Source organism: Scyliorhinus canicula, chromosome 11 (genome assembly GCF_902713615.1).
Source record: "Scyliorhinus canicula chromosome 11, sScyCan1.1, whole genome shotgun sequence".
Classification (NCBI taxonomy): domain Eukaryota; kingdom Metazoa; phylum Chordata; class Chondrichthyes; order Carcharhiniformes; family Scyliorhinidae; genus Scyliorhinus; species Scyliorhinus canicula.
Genome location: NC_052156.1, coordinates 17,616,337 through 17,633,021, shown reverse-complemented (window position 1 = coordinate 17,633,021; position 16,685 = coordinate 17,616,337). Strand labels below are relative to the sequence as shown.

At 46.4% G+C, this 16,685-nt stretch overlaps 1 protein-coding gene across 2 annotated transcripts in view; it reads right to left on the bottom strand.

The window, feature by feature from the left end:
• Positions 1–16,685, bottom strand: part of spdl1 (spindle apparatus coiled-coil protein 1) — a 50,850-nt gene that overhangs the window by 28,762 nt on the left and 5,403 nt on the right. For both annotated transcript variants that reach the window (XM_038812351.1, XM_038812352.1), the window contains exons 2-3: positions 1,693–1,875; positions 1,061–1,237 (exon numbers count right to left, since the gene is read on the bottom strand). In XM_038812351.1, the coding sequence (XP_038668279.1) occupies positions 1,061–1,237; positions 1,693–1,866 (351 nt within the window). In that variant the 5' untranslated portion in view covers positions 1,867–1,875. The remainder of the gene's footprint in view (positions 1–1,060; positions 1,238–1,692; positions 1,876–16,685) is intronic.

The window sequence follows — 16,685 nt, the reverse complement described above, 5'->3', positions numbered from 1 at the left end:
AGAAAAAAGAGAAAAAAAGGAGAGAGAAATAGAAAAAGAGAGAGAGAAAAAGGAAAGAGAAAAGAGAAAAAGGGAGAGAAAAGAGAGCAAGAAAGAGAGAAGAGATTGGTTGGGTCTCAGACATTTCTTCTTTCCAAGGTGATGTTGCTACCTCTGCAGCTCCCTAGCTACACTTTTGTCATGCATTGGCAGTTACCGAGGGACAACGGCTGCAGCAATTATACTTGAAATGCCACTTCCAAGGACCACAGTTCATTCGGCACCATCATTGGAATTGGAAGATTCTCAAAGGCATTACCCTCCCAAAGGAACATACATTGCTCTTAATCCATTCCATTGTCTCCGAATCAAACCCTCTCCTTTCGAAACCTAGCCTTAAAAAAAATATGGATCAGCCTCATCCTATATCCTCCAGCCAGTGGTATGGGGATGAAATTTGATTTGGGACTGAACACATCCAACATCTGAAAGCTAGAAAGGAATTGGCCTGTGATGAAAGTTAAACATTTAAAATGTCCTAGGTTATGCTCAGTAACTGTAACAGGCACAAAGATGACTGACAAAAAATTTTGCTTGCTATCTTCTACAAATCTCTCATTTGATGTAACTTCACCGGGGCATTTATTTTGTTCCATGAACCTAGTTTGCACTGTTTTCCTGGTGTAAAAGACCACAGTTTTAACGATGGCTTGAGGACATAGGCCCAAAAATGGAGAATCCAGTTCCATATTTTAACAAAAAGCCAGATGCTTTTCAGGAGATGCAGCTGGGCCATCTCTGTTCTAAGTCACTGACACAATGATTTTTTACATTGTGCCAGTGCACAGGTCTGGCACAGCCTGCTGCAAGGAAAACATAAAACTGCATAGGACTCGAGGCTGGCAGCATGAAAGATCTAATAAGAATTAATTAGCAGATTCTTTTCTTAAGACTGCTTATCAAGAAATTGTGCTGGACGCCTAAAACGTATTTTTCATTTTTAAAATGATAAGTAAAGTACTTAAAAACATTGCAGAGTTAAACTTAATTATATATCTTGTTAATTCAAATTATGTCATACCTTGCTCTTCAGCTCATTGATTTCACGACCATGAACTCGCTCTTGTTGTTCCAGTTGTTGACTCAGTTGAGCTTTTTGTTGCTGTTTGATGCTCTCAATATCTGAATTCAAACTGTCCATCAAGCGGTTCTTGAGTTCCACCTCTCGCTGCAATGAATATTTTTCTTGCTCCAAGAGCTATTTAAAAATCACAAAATAAGAATTTTTATTTCATAGAAAAACAAACTTATCATTCAGGTCATTATGAAAGCAAGACGGTGAAAGTAACCGCACACCGTGTGGTACAGTAGAAGGAAGGGGTAGGCGGAAAACGTTTGGTAAAATAAATTGATCAATGAGGGTTCTGTAAAGGTATCCTGTAATTACAATTCTGATGATTTCACCCCTTAAAGTTTTATCAGTTACCTCTAAAATGTTCTTCTGATCTTATTTTCATCATCAGTACAGTACAAAATACTAGGGAAATAGGTGACAGAAATATCAAGATGATCTTATCTTCCAGTGACTTGACTGAAGTAGCAACAGCCTAGGGAAAGGTTGTTAATATTCAAACAGAAAATGTTTTCTTGGTTGGTGGGGGTGGGGGGTTCAATTTCCAGTTCACTGTATTAACTTATCTTTACAGACAGTACCTCTCTGACAGTGGCAAATTCATTTGTCGTTTCTGTCAATTTGTTGTCTAGCTCAGCCTCATTTTTCAGCAGCTCTAGCCCATACTGAGCTGCCTTCATTCGCTCACTTTCTGACTCCTGGAGTTGCTGCCGAAGCTGCTGAGTCACCTCTTCCAACTCAGAAACAGTCGTCATCTTGGGAGGCTGCAAGGTAACAACAATAAGGTGAGCTGGCCTTTTATTTATTTTTGGCAATGAAGCTTTATAAAAGTTTCTATTGTTATGGGGCCAAGGAGAAGGGAGATGAAGATGGAAAATTTTGATGTAATACTAAACTGGAACCAACATCCACAACATAAAATGCATATATAAAGTTATGAGGAAAAAAACAGCACTAGGATTGCATCGCTTAAAAGATTTTAAAACATTTGGATACTGAATTTAGCTATCCTAATGGTCCATAAATAAATGCATCGGAATAGAATTTGGTTCAATAGCTTCTGATTAAAGTTTCACATTGCACCTTGATTGGAAAGCAGTAATGGTAACATGGGGAAAAACATTTTTAAGCAGAAAATAATTGGGCTGTAGCAAGTACATAGGGTGTGGAAAGCACTGCCAGAGAGTGGTGGAGGCACATTCAATCATGGCTTTCAAAATGTAAATGAATAATTATCTGAAGAGAAACATTCTTAGGACCGTGGGGACAAAGCCAATGGGTAGTGGGAGCTGATGGCATATTCCAACCTGCCCTGTAGCCATAAAGCACCGTGGGCAGACTAATGTTGGAGTTGGATTTTCACCTCTCATTGGAGATGTCCTGCACTGGAGATGCTAGCAGCTCATCGGTCCTGAAATTGCCAAGAAGGCATCAGTGGTAGCTGCTGGGAGAGAGCAGCCCAAAGTCATGTATATTTATATTTTCCCAAAATAGTAAAGCAGCTTAAAGTTGGCTTAGTTCATCTTCCAGGTCTACTGGAAAGGTACCCATTGACACATTAGCGATAAACATGAATATTTGAATCTGATGACAAGGGGCGATACAGTTATCTTCATAAGAACATAAGAACAGAAGAACGAGGAGCAGGAGTAGGCCATCTGGCCCCTCGAGCCTGCTCCGCCATTCAATTAGATCATGGCTGATCTTTTGTGGACTCAGCTCCACTTTCCGGCCCAAACACCATAACCCTTAATCCCTTTATTCTTCAAAAAACTATCTATCTTTACCTTAAAAACATGTAATGAAGGAGCCTCAACTGCTTCACTGGGCAAGGAATTCCATAGATTCACAACCCTTTGGGTGAAGAAGTTCCTCCTAAACTCAGTCCTAAATCTACTTCCCCTTATTTTGAGGCTATGCCCCCTAGTTCTGCTGTCACACGCCAGTGGAAACAACCTGCCCGCATCTATCCTATCTATTCCCTTCATAATTTTAAATGTTTCTATAAGATCCCCCCTCATCCTTCTAAATTCCAACGAGTACAGTCCCAGTCTACTCAACCTCTCCTCATAATCCAACCCCTTCAGCTCTGGGATTAACCTAGTGAATCTCCTCTGCACACCCTCCAGCGCCAGTACGTCCTTTCTCAAGTAAGGAGACCAAAACTGAACACAATACTCCAGGTGTGGCCGCACTAACACCTTATACAATTGCAACATAACCTCCCTAGTCTTAAACTCCATCCCTCTAGCAATGAAGGACAAAATTCCATTTGCCTTCTTAATCACCTGTTGCACTTGTAAACCAACCTTCTGTGACTCATGCACTAGCACACCCAAGTCTCTCTGAACAGCGGCATGCTTTAATATTTTATCGTTTAAATAATAATCCCATTTGCTGTTATTCCTACCAAAATGGATAACCTCACATTTGTCAACATTGTATTCCATCTGCCAGACCCGAGCCCATTCACTTAACCTATCCAAATCCCTCTGCAGACTTCCAGTATCCTCTGCACTGGGTGGATCATGGGTGGTGATCTCACGTAGTTAAATATTAGGTAATGCCATTTAGGATGTTGAGTGTGAGAGCGGAGTGGAGAGTTGAAATGAAAAATTCACATTAGAGATGGGAACAAATGAGCTCCCCGAAATCTGGCAGGGGGTTCTCTACCACTGTCTATCACAAACATACCTTCGCTGGCCAATATATGCATTGAGATTCTTAAAGTTTTATGTGCTACAAGACTGGTCTTATCAGCGCCCTGTAAATAGGGCCTCGAGCCATTTGTTCACCATGCAGGCTTGATGCTGAAATAGGGTGCACCAAAGGCATCCTGTGGGATAATTGCTACTTTGATCAGATCATTCCACGCTGTAGATCGTGCAAACTCGTGAATTGGTCCAAGACTGCTCAGTCTACCTCAGATCATCTTGGAAGGGCAAGATATCCCAAAAATGTGAGCAAGTGAAGTCAATTGTTGCACACTGCTATAATGCATAACAATTTTTGCCATTAACAAAATGCTGTTTTCAAGCCAAAAAGACATTCTGCCTATTATATGGTCACAATGCCCTGTCCTAGTGCGCGGTTGATTCCAGCCCCACTTGGTCTGGAGTCATAAGAGTTTAAATTAAATTTTATATACTCGAGGTTCTTGGTTGGGCTCAATAAAATACAGTCACCTTTTATTATGATGTACAGTATTAGAATTAAACAGATAGAAAATGTAAACAACTATACACATACCACACGGGGAAGGGTGGTGGAAAGGGTGTTTCTGAAGTTCAGGTACTTCTTTCGCGAGAGCAAGGGAGATTCTTTCACCCTTCTGTATATTTCTGTCAGAAAGCATCACACAGGAAGTAATCACTGACTATTATCAGGGAGAATACAATCCCTGGCCAACTCATCGATTGCCAGTTAACCAAATCAAACGGATGCCCTCCAAACCTGGTTCTGGGAACCACTCGGTGCCAAAGAGTCTGGCTTCTCTCCCAAACACAAAACCTGGGAACATAGCGTCTTGGCAAGCAAGCTGTGTCACTTAAGTCTTTTGCTTAAAAGGCATACCCGACTATAGGTCCACGGACCAAATTGATAAAATAAAAGAAATGGGAACAAAGGAAGTAAACAGGAAGGACTCTTATACTACATTTCATACACAAATAAGTACTTATTTGTGCTAGTGTGATGAGAGCATGAAGTATGTAGGCTGTATGTCCCAAAGACTGGTGGTTCATATCAAACCGTATGTTCCTTCTGCTGTCACAACGGGCAAGGCACAGACCTTACCCAATTGGCCTGTGCTTGACAAACTCAAACCCAGCATCCAACATTGGGTTCAATGACTGGATAACATTTGCTGAAGAATCATGCTGACAACCCACTTAAGATAATCAGCTGGGCTCACAGTGTGGCACTGTTGCGTGTACTGGAAGCCAGACAGGGCCCTGTTTTATGCAGATAGACATTGCGCCGTTTCAGCTAAACAAAATCAGTGAGCCTTTCAAAGGCTCATCCCCCAAGGCAATGCCTTGACTGGAGTCAAACTGCCTGGTTTAAATTTCAAAATGCTTGGCAATTAACTGACAGTTACTATTAACTGGTGCATTCTCTATGACAACACCATTACCAGAGTCCTGTTCGGGTACAGAGGGAGAATTCAGCTGTTTGGGTACACAGAGGGAGAATTCAAAAATGTCCAATTTACCCAACAGCACGTCTTTCAAGACTTGTGGGAGGAAACCGGAACACCTGGAGGAAACCCACGCAGACATGGGGACTCCACACAAACTGTGGCCCAAGCCAGGAATCGAAACCGGGTCCCTGGTGTTGTGAAGCAACAGTGCTAACCACTGTGCCCCTGAATAGTGTAGAGGAAGCAAGGTATGGAAAATAATCCACCTAGCACAATCGCCCTTTAAAATTATGAAATTTACACCTTCAGGGATCAAAATTATGAAATTTACACCTTCAGGGATCTCAACAGAAACTTTTGGTACTCCCAACATGGGCAGCATGGCGGCACAGTGGCTAGTACTGCTGCCTCATAGCACCAGGGACCTAGGTTCAATTCCGGCCTCGTGTCATTGTCTGCATGGAATTTGTACATTCTCCCAGTGTCTGTGTGGGTTTCGTCCGGGTGCTAGGTTTCCTCCCACAGTTCATAGCTGTGCAGGTTAGGTAGATTGACTATGCTAAACTGCCCCTTAGTATCCAGGGATGTGCAGGTTCGGTTACAGGGTTCTGGGGCTAAGGCGAGGTGGATATGGGTAGAGTGCTAATGTGCAGACTTGATGGGCTGAATGGCCTCCTTCACCTTAGGGATTCTATGATTCTAACACATCAAAATCAACTCAACTGCAGTCAATAAATATGACCCACGGTCAAGTCATCTTTTAAAAGTAACCTTTTATATCACAGATATAATTTAAAGGAAAGAATATTTTCACTTCCTAAACTAACTAATTAACTACAAGAGTTATAGTCAACCATTAATTGTAAATGCAGACTAATAATCTCTTTTTTTTGGCCAGACAGGCCAAACATCGAATGAACAGAAAATGTGGTTAATACTCAGTTTAAAGCACGGGCACAAAACATGGCAGCTTATTGAAAAATATTACTGGTGCAACCTAATGAAGCCATCTTATATTTTTAATATAAAATCAATATGAATGATTAACGGACTGCAGTGCCAGAGAACTAGATGGCATTGTTTCAATAATGCTAATTTAAATTTTTTTACACCAGTAGTTTTCTTGATGTCAATAGCAATTAGGTCTCAACAGACCAATCATGCATTATTCAAGTGTTGCCTGCCTAGTCAGAAAAAGTATACTTCGAAGAAAGAAAGCAAAAATTTGAGAAATTAAACTTGCCCTTACACAATGGTAGTGCAGTACAGGACTATAGCTGGATGAATAAATCCTGTTCAATACATGTAAATGCTTCAGAACAAGCAGTACCAAAGCTCATCAAAAGTACTTAGTTGTTGGAGAAACTTCTTGATGCTGTCACTGCATGACTCAGTTGAATACAAAACATTGACATGCACAGACTACAGTTGAGCAGCCAGTCTAAAAATAAGCAACTCACAGGTTCCATCTATGCCCCACACACTATCCAAGCTAAAGCTATATTTATAAATTGTTCTGTTATAACAATGTGAGCAACATAATTGATGCTCATGGGCCTAAAACAGATTTGTGCAGTTCAAATTCTATACAATTAGAAAGATAATATTGGACTGCAGGCTTCTGGAGTTCTTCTGCATGTTCACTGCTACTGTTCCAGAAAACAAATATCTAACTGCAGACACACATGTATTATTCAATCTCAAACTACTTCACTTTCAGCAACCCTATACTTTTTCTAGTGCACAGCAGACACCATAAATTCCAAATGAGCATCAACATACTGGACTATGAAGAATAACTCCACAGATGCATTTAAACGTCAGTACTGCTACCAAACAGAGCTTCTTGTGTATAGTTTAAAACTCCCAGCACTTTTGGGTTTGGATTTACATAAAACACAGGGCCAGGTCACATTGTTGTCACAGCAACCATTTGCACAAACTCCAAGGCAGCCCACTTTGTCTTTCTGAAGAAATTACTGCTCCATTGATTTTACCTTCAGAAAATGAATTTTGCCCAGATTTACACCATTTCCAGCTGCTTAAATACTAGGTTATTTGCTTTAAACAAATCATCACAAAAGCAACATTCAAATAAGAATGAATGGCCAATGTACCATTAAACAAATTTACACAATAGAAGGAAGACGGTTTACTTTTTAAAAAATTGGCAGGTTAGCAACTTTAAACCAATAGTTTCTGTAGACTGCATGTTAATTGTGTGCCTGGAACCATTGGGCACGAACTTCCCAAAAGCGAGCAAAGTCCCCTAGCGAGCGCATATAGTCACGTACTTCCCAGCACTCGCAATGCCAAGAAACACATGACTATTCAACACAACTCGCTTTGAATAAGGAACCCGAACGGGAAATGCGCAGCCGAGGCTATATATCACCCCCTTTTTTTTTTAAAACAATAGTTCGGAGTTCCCCATTGTAGCGAGAGATCAGGATGACATTTTTAAATGACGTCCCGATCTCCGAGGCCTTCAAAACAACCCTCGACCTCATTGCCCAGCCAGAATGAAATATGGGAGACTGGCACTGCCAGAATATCACTCTGCTCAAGGCCATGCAGCTGGGGATCTCTGATTCCCTTTGCGACCCCCACGAGTGCCATTCCGTCTGGTCCCCGTTTGTGGGCACCGTTTTCTCTCTCAAAAAAAATACTTTATTCATAAAATCTATAACAAACATTACAGAACATTTCAAATTGTCTTGACTGTACATTTCCATCAAAGTTACACATTCCCTTGACATTCAATTGGGATGACATTACACACATATCCCTCTTTACGTTACAATTTTTTCTTAAATATTTACATTGTCATGTTTCTTTTATACATTGGAGTGTTAATGACCCATACCGAGGGGTTTTACATTGTTACCCACTCCTCGGTGTACATTTGTTGGAATACCTTACACAGTGGTCTTTCCCCATTGCACCTTGGTGGCAGCTGCCCCAAGCTTGAGTGCATCCCTCAGCATGTGGGGACCAGTACCAAACAGCACCCGCCCAACTTCACAGAGGTGAAGGGGTTGAATCCCAAAGCCCAAGGTACCTCGGGAATCTGCACGCTAGAGTATGGCTTACTGCCTCGCTCTAATATGCAGATTTGCCAAAAAGTGATCCCGCCCATTATGGGAACTATTCACCTTGCAATGTCTCGCGAGGCGCTGCGAGCCGGGTAGATCCCGGAGCAGGGTCTCCCGGCTTTCCATGGCCATGCTGCACTGTGGCGAGCTGCAATTCTGGTGCATCGTGGCAGTAGGATCGCGCCCATTTTCTGTTCGAAAAATTCCATTGTTAATAGCCTCCTGTAAACATCCAAGAATTGGACCTGTCCATAAAACACAGCCCATCTAAGAGAAAGGAGTGGCAATTACAATCTACTGCTACAAAAGTAACCCATTGGTTAAATGCCTCCGGTAATTCAAATAATTCAGGTATAGTTAGAACATAGAACAGTACAGCACAGAACAGGCCCTTCGGCCCTCGATGTTGAGCCGAGCAATGATCACCCTACTCAAACCCACGTATCCATCCTATACCCGTAACCCAACAACCCCCCCCCCCCCCCTTAACCTTACTTTTTTAGGACACTATGGGCAATTTAGCATGGCCAATCCACCTAACCCGCACATCTTTGGACTGTGGGAGGAAACCGGAGCACCCGGAGGAAACCCACGCACACACGGGGAGGACGTGCAGACTCCGCACAGAGAGTGACCCAGCCGGGAATTGAACCTGGGACCCTGGAGCTGTGAAGCATTTATGCTAACCACCATGCTACCGTGCTGCCCTTTATAGTTAAAGGTTTGTGAGTAGGATCATCTCCTTTAATAAATTAGCACCACATGGAAAGATTAATTATCCCACGCAACGCTCCTCCATCACAAATGGATACATCATCCAAGTTTGACAATTGTCTTGTATGGACAGGAAATTAATTTTGATAATTGTCAAGAAATATATGTATGCGCAGGAACACATCCAACTGATGTTTTAATGGGACATCACAACAGTTCATTTTAAAAGATTTTGCCTTACTATTCTTACATCTTGCTAAACCAGTGGGCAGCAATCTGCGGCCTATCAGGGTTCTGAGTGCATTTTGACTGTTGACCACATGCAGGGTTGCCAGATTCCACTGGTTTCCATCAGTGAAGTATTTTTCCCTATCTTAAAAGTGGTATGCACGTAAAGCAAGGATACGTGAAGTGAGGTGCATGCCGATTGCACACAACATTGATTGTGAGGGCTCAGTATCCATAGTGCTGCTATGGTTCAATTGTAATGGTCTGCAAATTCTAGGTATACAAGTGCAATATTTTTTTCATTTTTATCCATTAAAATGGATGACAGTTCTATAAATAGATGGAATGATTCATTTTCTGTAACTAGTTATGAAATATTCAGCGCGTAATAAATGTATTTAATTTTATCCATGGGGTCGCCGTTAGGTCTATATGCCTATTTCAATCTCGCAGCCCACTGAGTGAAGAGGGCCACTTGTTTGGCCCACTCACTAGCCTAGCTCTCCATCACTATGCTAAACAATCACTTAACAGCCTAAGAAAAAAACAATTCACTTCTTACACTGTGTTCTTACGAAAAGGTCTCTGGCCTAAACATCAAGACATCTGTCCTTCACAGACTGGAGTTGACAGAGTTGCAAGGGAACATTGAAGATACAAATTATTGAAGCCTTGAGCATTTCGGCCACTTAAATGAGATAATATTGTTTTGTTGTCACAAGTATGAAGTTACTGCGAAAAGCCCTTAGTCTCCACATTCCGGCTTCTGTCTAGGTAACTGGTATGGGAATTGAATCCGCGCTGCTGGCCTTGTTCTGCATTACAAACCAGTTGTCTAGCCCACTCAGCTAAACCAGCCCATTCATAAACCAGCCCCGATCATAGGTGATCTGCAACCTGCTTTCCCCCCCCCCCCCCACATCCCTTAATACCTTTGGCTAACAAAATCTAACAATGTCAGATTTACAATTAATAATTAATCTAACATTAATTGTCATTTGGGGAATAGAGTTCCAAACTTCCATAAACTTTTGCAAGCAGCACTTGTAAAAGATCTGGCCCTCATTTTTAGACAAAGCCCCCACCTCATCCTCAACTTCTTACAAACAGAAATTAGGTAGATGAGAATAAACAAATCTGCTCCCCTTAACATCTTATCTAAGGGTTAATTTGGTCAACGTTTTATCTAAATTTCATGGAATACAAGCCTAGTTTATTTCATATCTCCTCTTGAGTCCAAGTATTATTCTAGTAAAACTACACTACACTCCCTCCAAGCCAACACAGTACATCCTTCTAAGCGTTTGGTGCCCAGAGCTGCTTGCAGTATTCCAGCTGTGGTGTAACCAGAGATTTCTATAGCTAAATCACAAGACTATCATATCACAGCATCAGCCAGGCTCCAGACCCAAAGTGCAGGCCTGTTCTTGTCATCTGTTTTTAGCAGATCCACTGTGTTTCAGTGACAGTCTGTTTAACTTATTTGATGCACATTAGATTGTTTTGCTTCATTCATTTTTGTGTGCATGCTCCATCTCAACACTCCCATCTAGTTCCATATTCTGTTGTCCTTTCAATATGAGATCTTATAAACTGCCCAGTAGATTAGTTAACACATGAATGTATTTTTGGAACAGATGTAATTTCTGCTCTCTCCACCCTCCAGTGTACTTCCCGTTTTCCCGCTTCCCTTACCCCCAAAAACCTGTTGCTTCCCTTTATGGATGCTGAATCAATGAATATCCAGTATTTTTTATTTTATTTCATGCACAAAATAAACTTTTGGAAGCACTCATAGGGTTAATGATCCATTTATGTTAATTGGACTCGCTTGACAATTACATCCAACAAACTCTAAACCAAAACCTCAACAATCACCTACACCATCAAAATATTGAAAATTAACACGGTGAAATTAAACGTTAGTCACAGCTCTTCGTAACTTTTTATAATCAGCATTGGGGAGGCTGTCTTTTTATTATAGTGAACTGGGAAAGATCTGTGCAGGTCAGAGGCAAAACATGAATTAATCAGACCAACAACCAGAAAGGGCAATTAGAATTACATTTATCTCGTCGTACAGATAAAATTCACTTATTTAGACAGTCCGAAGTGCTTCTAAAGGCAGGTACATCTCCACTGACAAAATAAAGGGGCACAAGTGGACCGTTTCATGACACAAAAAAGGTTCCTGCATTGCAGTTATCTTGAGCATTGAACATAAATTAAACAGTTTAAGGCAGCAGTAATTTGTACTGCCAAAAATTAGAGGATGACAGACTATGATTTTAAACAAGCATAAATCATTGCTAAATATGCTCCAAAATACAATCTTCGTTAAATAGACAGATAGCTCTTTAATAATTCTAAAAATGGGGACTTCCGGTGGCGGCAATGCGGAGCTAAGCCGCACGTTCGGCAGCTCCTGCTTTCGTAGGACTTGTGGGCTCTTTTAAGGGCCCCAAACGGCGCTGATTCAACGATTCCCGGTGTGTGAAGGGGTCCGGAGTAATACCCCCCGGGATTTATGGTGCTGACCCGGAGTGGGGCGAGGAAAAAAACGGCAGCAGCTCCCCTGGAAAAGCGGGGGAAGGTGGACAAAATGGCGGCCGGTGGAGCCCCCGAGGAGTGGAGGCAGTGGGCGCAGGAGCAGCAGGCGGTCCTTCTGCGCTACTTTATGGAGCTGAAAGTGGAGTTGCTGGACTCTTTGAAAGTTACTACAAGTAAGCTGCTGGAGACCCAGACAACCCAGGGTGCAGCGATCCTTGAGTTGCAGCAGTAGGCCTCTGAGCGCGAGGATGAGGTCTCGGCCCTCATGGGGAAGGTGGATATGCACGAGGCGCTCCACAAAAAGTGGCAAGGTCGTTTTGAGGAGATGGAGTTTCGGTCAAGGAGGAGGAACTTGCGGATCCTGGGCCTCGCGGAGGGGCTGGAGGGGTCGGACCTGCCGGCGTATGTGGCCGTGATGCTGAACTCGCTGGTGGGGGCAGGATCTTTCCATCTGCCCCTGGAGCTGGAGGGGGCCCACAGAGTACTGGCCAGGAGGCCTAAGGCGAATGAACCCCCGCGGGCGGTGCTGGTGCGGTTCAGTGATCAGGAGTGTGTGCTGTGATGGGCCAAGAAGGTGAGGAGCAGCAAGTGGGAGAATTCGGTAGTGCGCATCTACCAGGACTGGAGCGCGGAGGTGGCTAAACGGAGGGCCGGGTTCAACCGGACGAAGGCGGTGCTCCACAGCAAGCAGGTGAAATTCGGCATGCTGCCGCCTGCGTGCTTGTGGGTCACCTACAAGGACCGGTATCACTACTTTGAGTCCCCGGAGGAGGCGTGGGACTTTGTGCAGGCTGAAAAGTTGGACTCGAACTAGGGATTGGGGACTGTGGGGGTTTTTGTATCACTGTTTATGCTGTTGCTGGCTATTCTGGGGGGTTTTCTTTTTTCCTCTGCTTTCAGATGGTGTTGGTTATGGTTTTGTGTTTTAAGGGGGGGGTGTTGGGGGTCTGTTTTTTTGTACGGGGTTGGTGGACGGTTTGGGACTGCTATTTGGGAGCTGCGTTGAGGGGGTGGGGTGGGGCAGTGTGAAAGTGCGGGCTTTCCTCTGGGACGAGGGGGGGGGGGGGGAGAGCTGGAGGCAAGGGGCGTGGATATCAGTTCCGTTTTCCTCACGCTGGAGCGGTGCCAAGGAGCTGCTGCCGGGGGGGGGGGGGGGGGGGGGGGGGGGGGAAGAGGAGAGAGAGAGAGAGAGAGAGAGAGAGAGAGAGAGAGAGAGAGAGAGAGAGAGAGAGAGAGAGAGAGAGAGAGAGAGAGAGAGGAGAGAGAGAGGGAGAGGGAGAGAGAGAGAGAGAGAGAGAGAGAGAGAGAGAGAGAGAGAGAGAGAGCGGGTTGCTGCTGGATTGGCCAGGGAGGAGCTGGTACGGGGGGGGGGGGGGGGGGGCCTGATCCGGTTGATCACGTGGAACGTGAGGGGGTTGAATGGGCCGGTTAAGCGGGCCCGGGTGTTTTCGCATCTGAAGGGGCTGAAGGCTGACGTGGCCATGCTTCAGGAGACTCACCCAAAGGTGGCGGACCAGGTTCGTCTGAGGAAGGGGTGGGTGGGGCAAGTTTTCAATTCAGGGCTCGACGCGAAGAACCAGGGGGGTGGCGATCCTGGTGGGGAAGAGGGTGGCGTTTGAGGCGTCTCAGGTGGTGGCTGATAGTGGTGGCAGATATGTGATGGTGAGCGGTAAGCTGCAGGGGGAGAGGGTGGTGTTGGTAAATGTATATGCCCCAAATTGGGATGATGCTGGTTTCATGAGGCGTATGTTGGGCCGCATTCCTGACCTGGAGGCGGGGGGGCCTTATCATGGCGGGGGGGGGACTTCAATACAGTGCTGGATCCCCCACTGGATCGCTCTAGTTCTAGGACGGGCAGGAGGCCGGTGGCGGCCAAGGTGTTGAGGGGGTTTATGGACCAGATGGGAGAGGTGGATCCCTGGAGGTTTGGGAGGCCGAGGGCTCGGGAGTACTCTTTTTTTCTCCCACGTGCACAGGGTTTATTCCCGTATTGATTTTTTTGTCCCGAGTAGGGGGCTGGTCCCGAGGGTGGAGGATGCCGAATATTGGGCTATAGCGATTTCGGACCATGCTCCACATTGGGTGGATCTGGAGATGGGGGAGGTGCGGGACCAATGCCAGCTTTGGCGCCTGGACGTGGGGTGGTTGACTGATGAGGAGGTGTGTAGGAGGGTCCGGGGATGTATTGAGAGGTACCTCGAGGCCAATAATACTGGGGAGGTCCGGGTGGGGATGGTGTGGGAGACTCTGAAGGCAGTGATTAGGGGGGAGCTGATTTCCATCCGAGCCCATAAGGAGAGGGGGGAGAGGAGGGAGAGGGAGAGACTGGTGGGGGAGCTGCTGAGTGTAGATAGGAGGTATGCGGAGGCCCCGGAGGAGGGATTGTTGGGGGAGCGGCGTAGCCTGCAGGCTAAGTTTGATTTACTGACCACCAGAAAGGCGGAGACACAGTGGAGGAAGGCGCAGGGAGCGGTCTATGAATATGGAGAGAAGGCGAGCAGGATGCTGGCCCATCACCTCCGCAAGCGGGACGCTGCTAGGGAGATTGGTGGAGTGAAGGATAGGGGTGGGAATGTGATGCGGAAGGGGGTAGAGGTCAATGGGGTCTTCAGGGACTTCTACAGGGAACTGTACCGGTCGGAGCCGCCGGTGGTGGGTGGGGGGGAATGGAGAGCTTTTTGTATAGGCTGCGATTTCCAAGGGTGCAGGAGGAGCAGGTGGAGGGACTGGGGGCACCGATCGAGTTGGAGGAGCTGGTTAGAGGGATTGGCCACATGCAGTCGGGGAAGGCTCCGGGACCGGATGGGTTCCCGGTTGAATTTTATAAAAAATATGCGGACCTGTTGGGCCCCCTGCTGGTTCGGACCTTTAACGAGGCATGGGAGGGGGGGGGGTTTTGCCCCCGACGATGTCACGGGCGCTGATTTCCCTGATCCTGAAGCGAGATAAGGACCCCCTGCAGTGTGGATCATATAGGCCAATTTCACTGTTGAACGTGGACGCCAAGTTGCTGGCGAAGATCTTGGCCACTAGAATAGAGGACTGTGTGCCGGGGGTGATACATGAAGATCAGACGGGTTTTGTGAAGGGGAGGCAGCTGAACACTAACGTGCGAAGGCTGCTAAATGTGATAATGATGCCGGCGGCTGGAGAGGCGGAGATTGTGGTGGCATTAGATGCGGAGGTCTTTGATAGGGTTGAGTGGGGGTACTTGTGGGAGGTGTTAAGAGAGGTTCGGGTTTGGGGAGGGGTTTATTAAATGGGTGAGGTTGCTGTACGAGGCGCCGATGGCGAGTGTAGCGACAAATGGGAGGAGGTCCAAGTACTTCAGGCTCTACCATGGGACGAGGCAGGTGTGCCCCCTGTCCCCCTTGCTTTTTGCGTTGGCAATTGAGCCTCTGGCCATGGCGCTAAGGGAGTCGGGGAGGTGGAGGGGGCTGGTGCGGGGTGGGGAGGAGCACCGAGTGTCACTTTATGCAGATGACTTGTTGATGTATGTAGCAGACCCGGTGGGGGGAATGCCAGAGGTGATGGAGATTCTTGCTGAGTTTGGGAGTTTCTCGGGCTATAAGTTGAACCTGGGCAAGAGCGAGCTGTTTGTTGTACACCCGGGTGATCAGGAGGAGGGGATTGGTAGGCTCCCGCTAAAAAGGGCAGTGAGGAGTTTTAGGTACCTGGGGGTTCAGGTGGCTAGGAGTTGGGGGACTTTGCATAAGCTTAATTTTACTAGGTTGGTGGAGCAGGTGTTTAAAAGGTGGGACATGGTGCCGCTGTCGTTGGCGGGTAGAGTACAGTCCGTTAAAATGATGGTCTCCCGAGGTTTTTGTTTTCGTTTCAGTGCCTCCCCATTCTTATTACGAGGGCCGTTTTTAGGAGGGTGAACAGCAGCATCACGGGATTTGTTTGGGCGCACGGGACTCCGAGGGTGAGGAGGGTCTTTTTGAGTGGGGCAGGGATAGAGGGGTGCTGGCGCTGCCCAACCTCTCTGGGTACTATTGAGCGGCTACTGTCTCGGTGGTACGCAAGTGGGTAATGGATGGGGAGGGGGCAGCATGGAAACGGATGGAGATGGTGTCCTGTGGAGGCACGAGCCTGAAGGCACTGGTAACGGCGCTGTTGCCGCTCCCTCCAACGAGGTACACTACGAGCCCAGTGGTGGCGGCTACCCTCAAGATTTGGGGGCAGTGGAGGCAACACAGTGGGGAAGTGGGGGGCTCGGTGGAGGCCCCGCTGCTGGGGAACCACCGGTTTGTCCCAGGGAACATTGATGGCGGGTTCCTGGGGTGGCACAGGGCGGACATACGGAAGTTGGGAGACCTGTTCATTGACGGGAGGTTTGCGAGCCTGTGTGAGCTGGAGGAGAAGTTTGAGCTCCCCCTGGGGAATATGTTCAGGTACCTTCAAGTCAAGGCGTTTGCTAGACGACAGGTGGAGGGGTTCCCTTTGCTGCCCCAGTGGGGGGTAAGGGATAGGGTGCTTTCGGGGGTGTGGGTCAGGGATGTGAAGGTGTCTGACATCTACCAGGTGATGCAGGAGGTGGAGGAGGCGTCGGTAGAGGAGCTGAAGGCTAAGTGGGAAGTGGAGCTGGGGGAGCAGATTGAGGAGGGGACATGGGCGAACGCCCTGGAGAGGGTGAACTCCTCCTCCTCCTCATGTGCGAGGCTTAGCCTCATCCAGTTCAAGGTACTGCACAGGGCTCATATGTCCGGGACGAGGATGAGCAGGTTTTTTGGGGGCGAGGACAGGTGCATTAGGTGTTCGGGGAGCCCAGCGAACCATGCCCATATGTTTTGGGCAGCAGGGTAGCATGGTGGTTAGCATAAATGCTTCACAGCTCCAGGGTCCC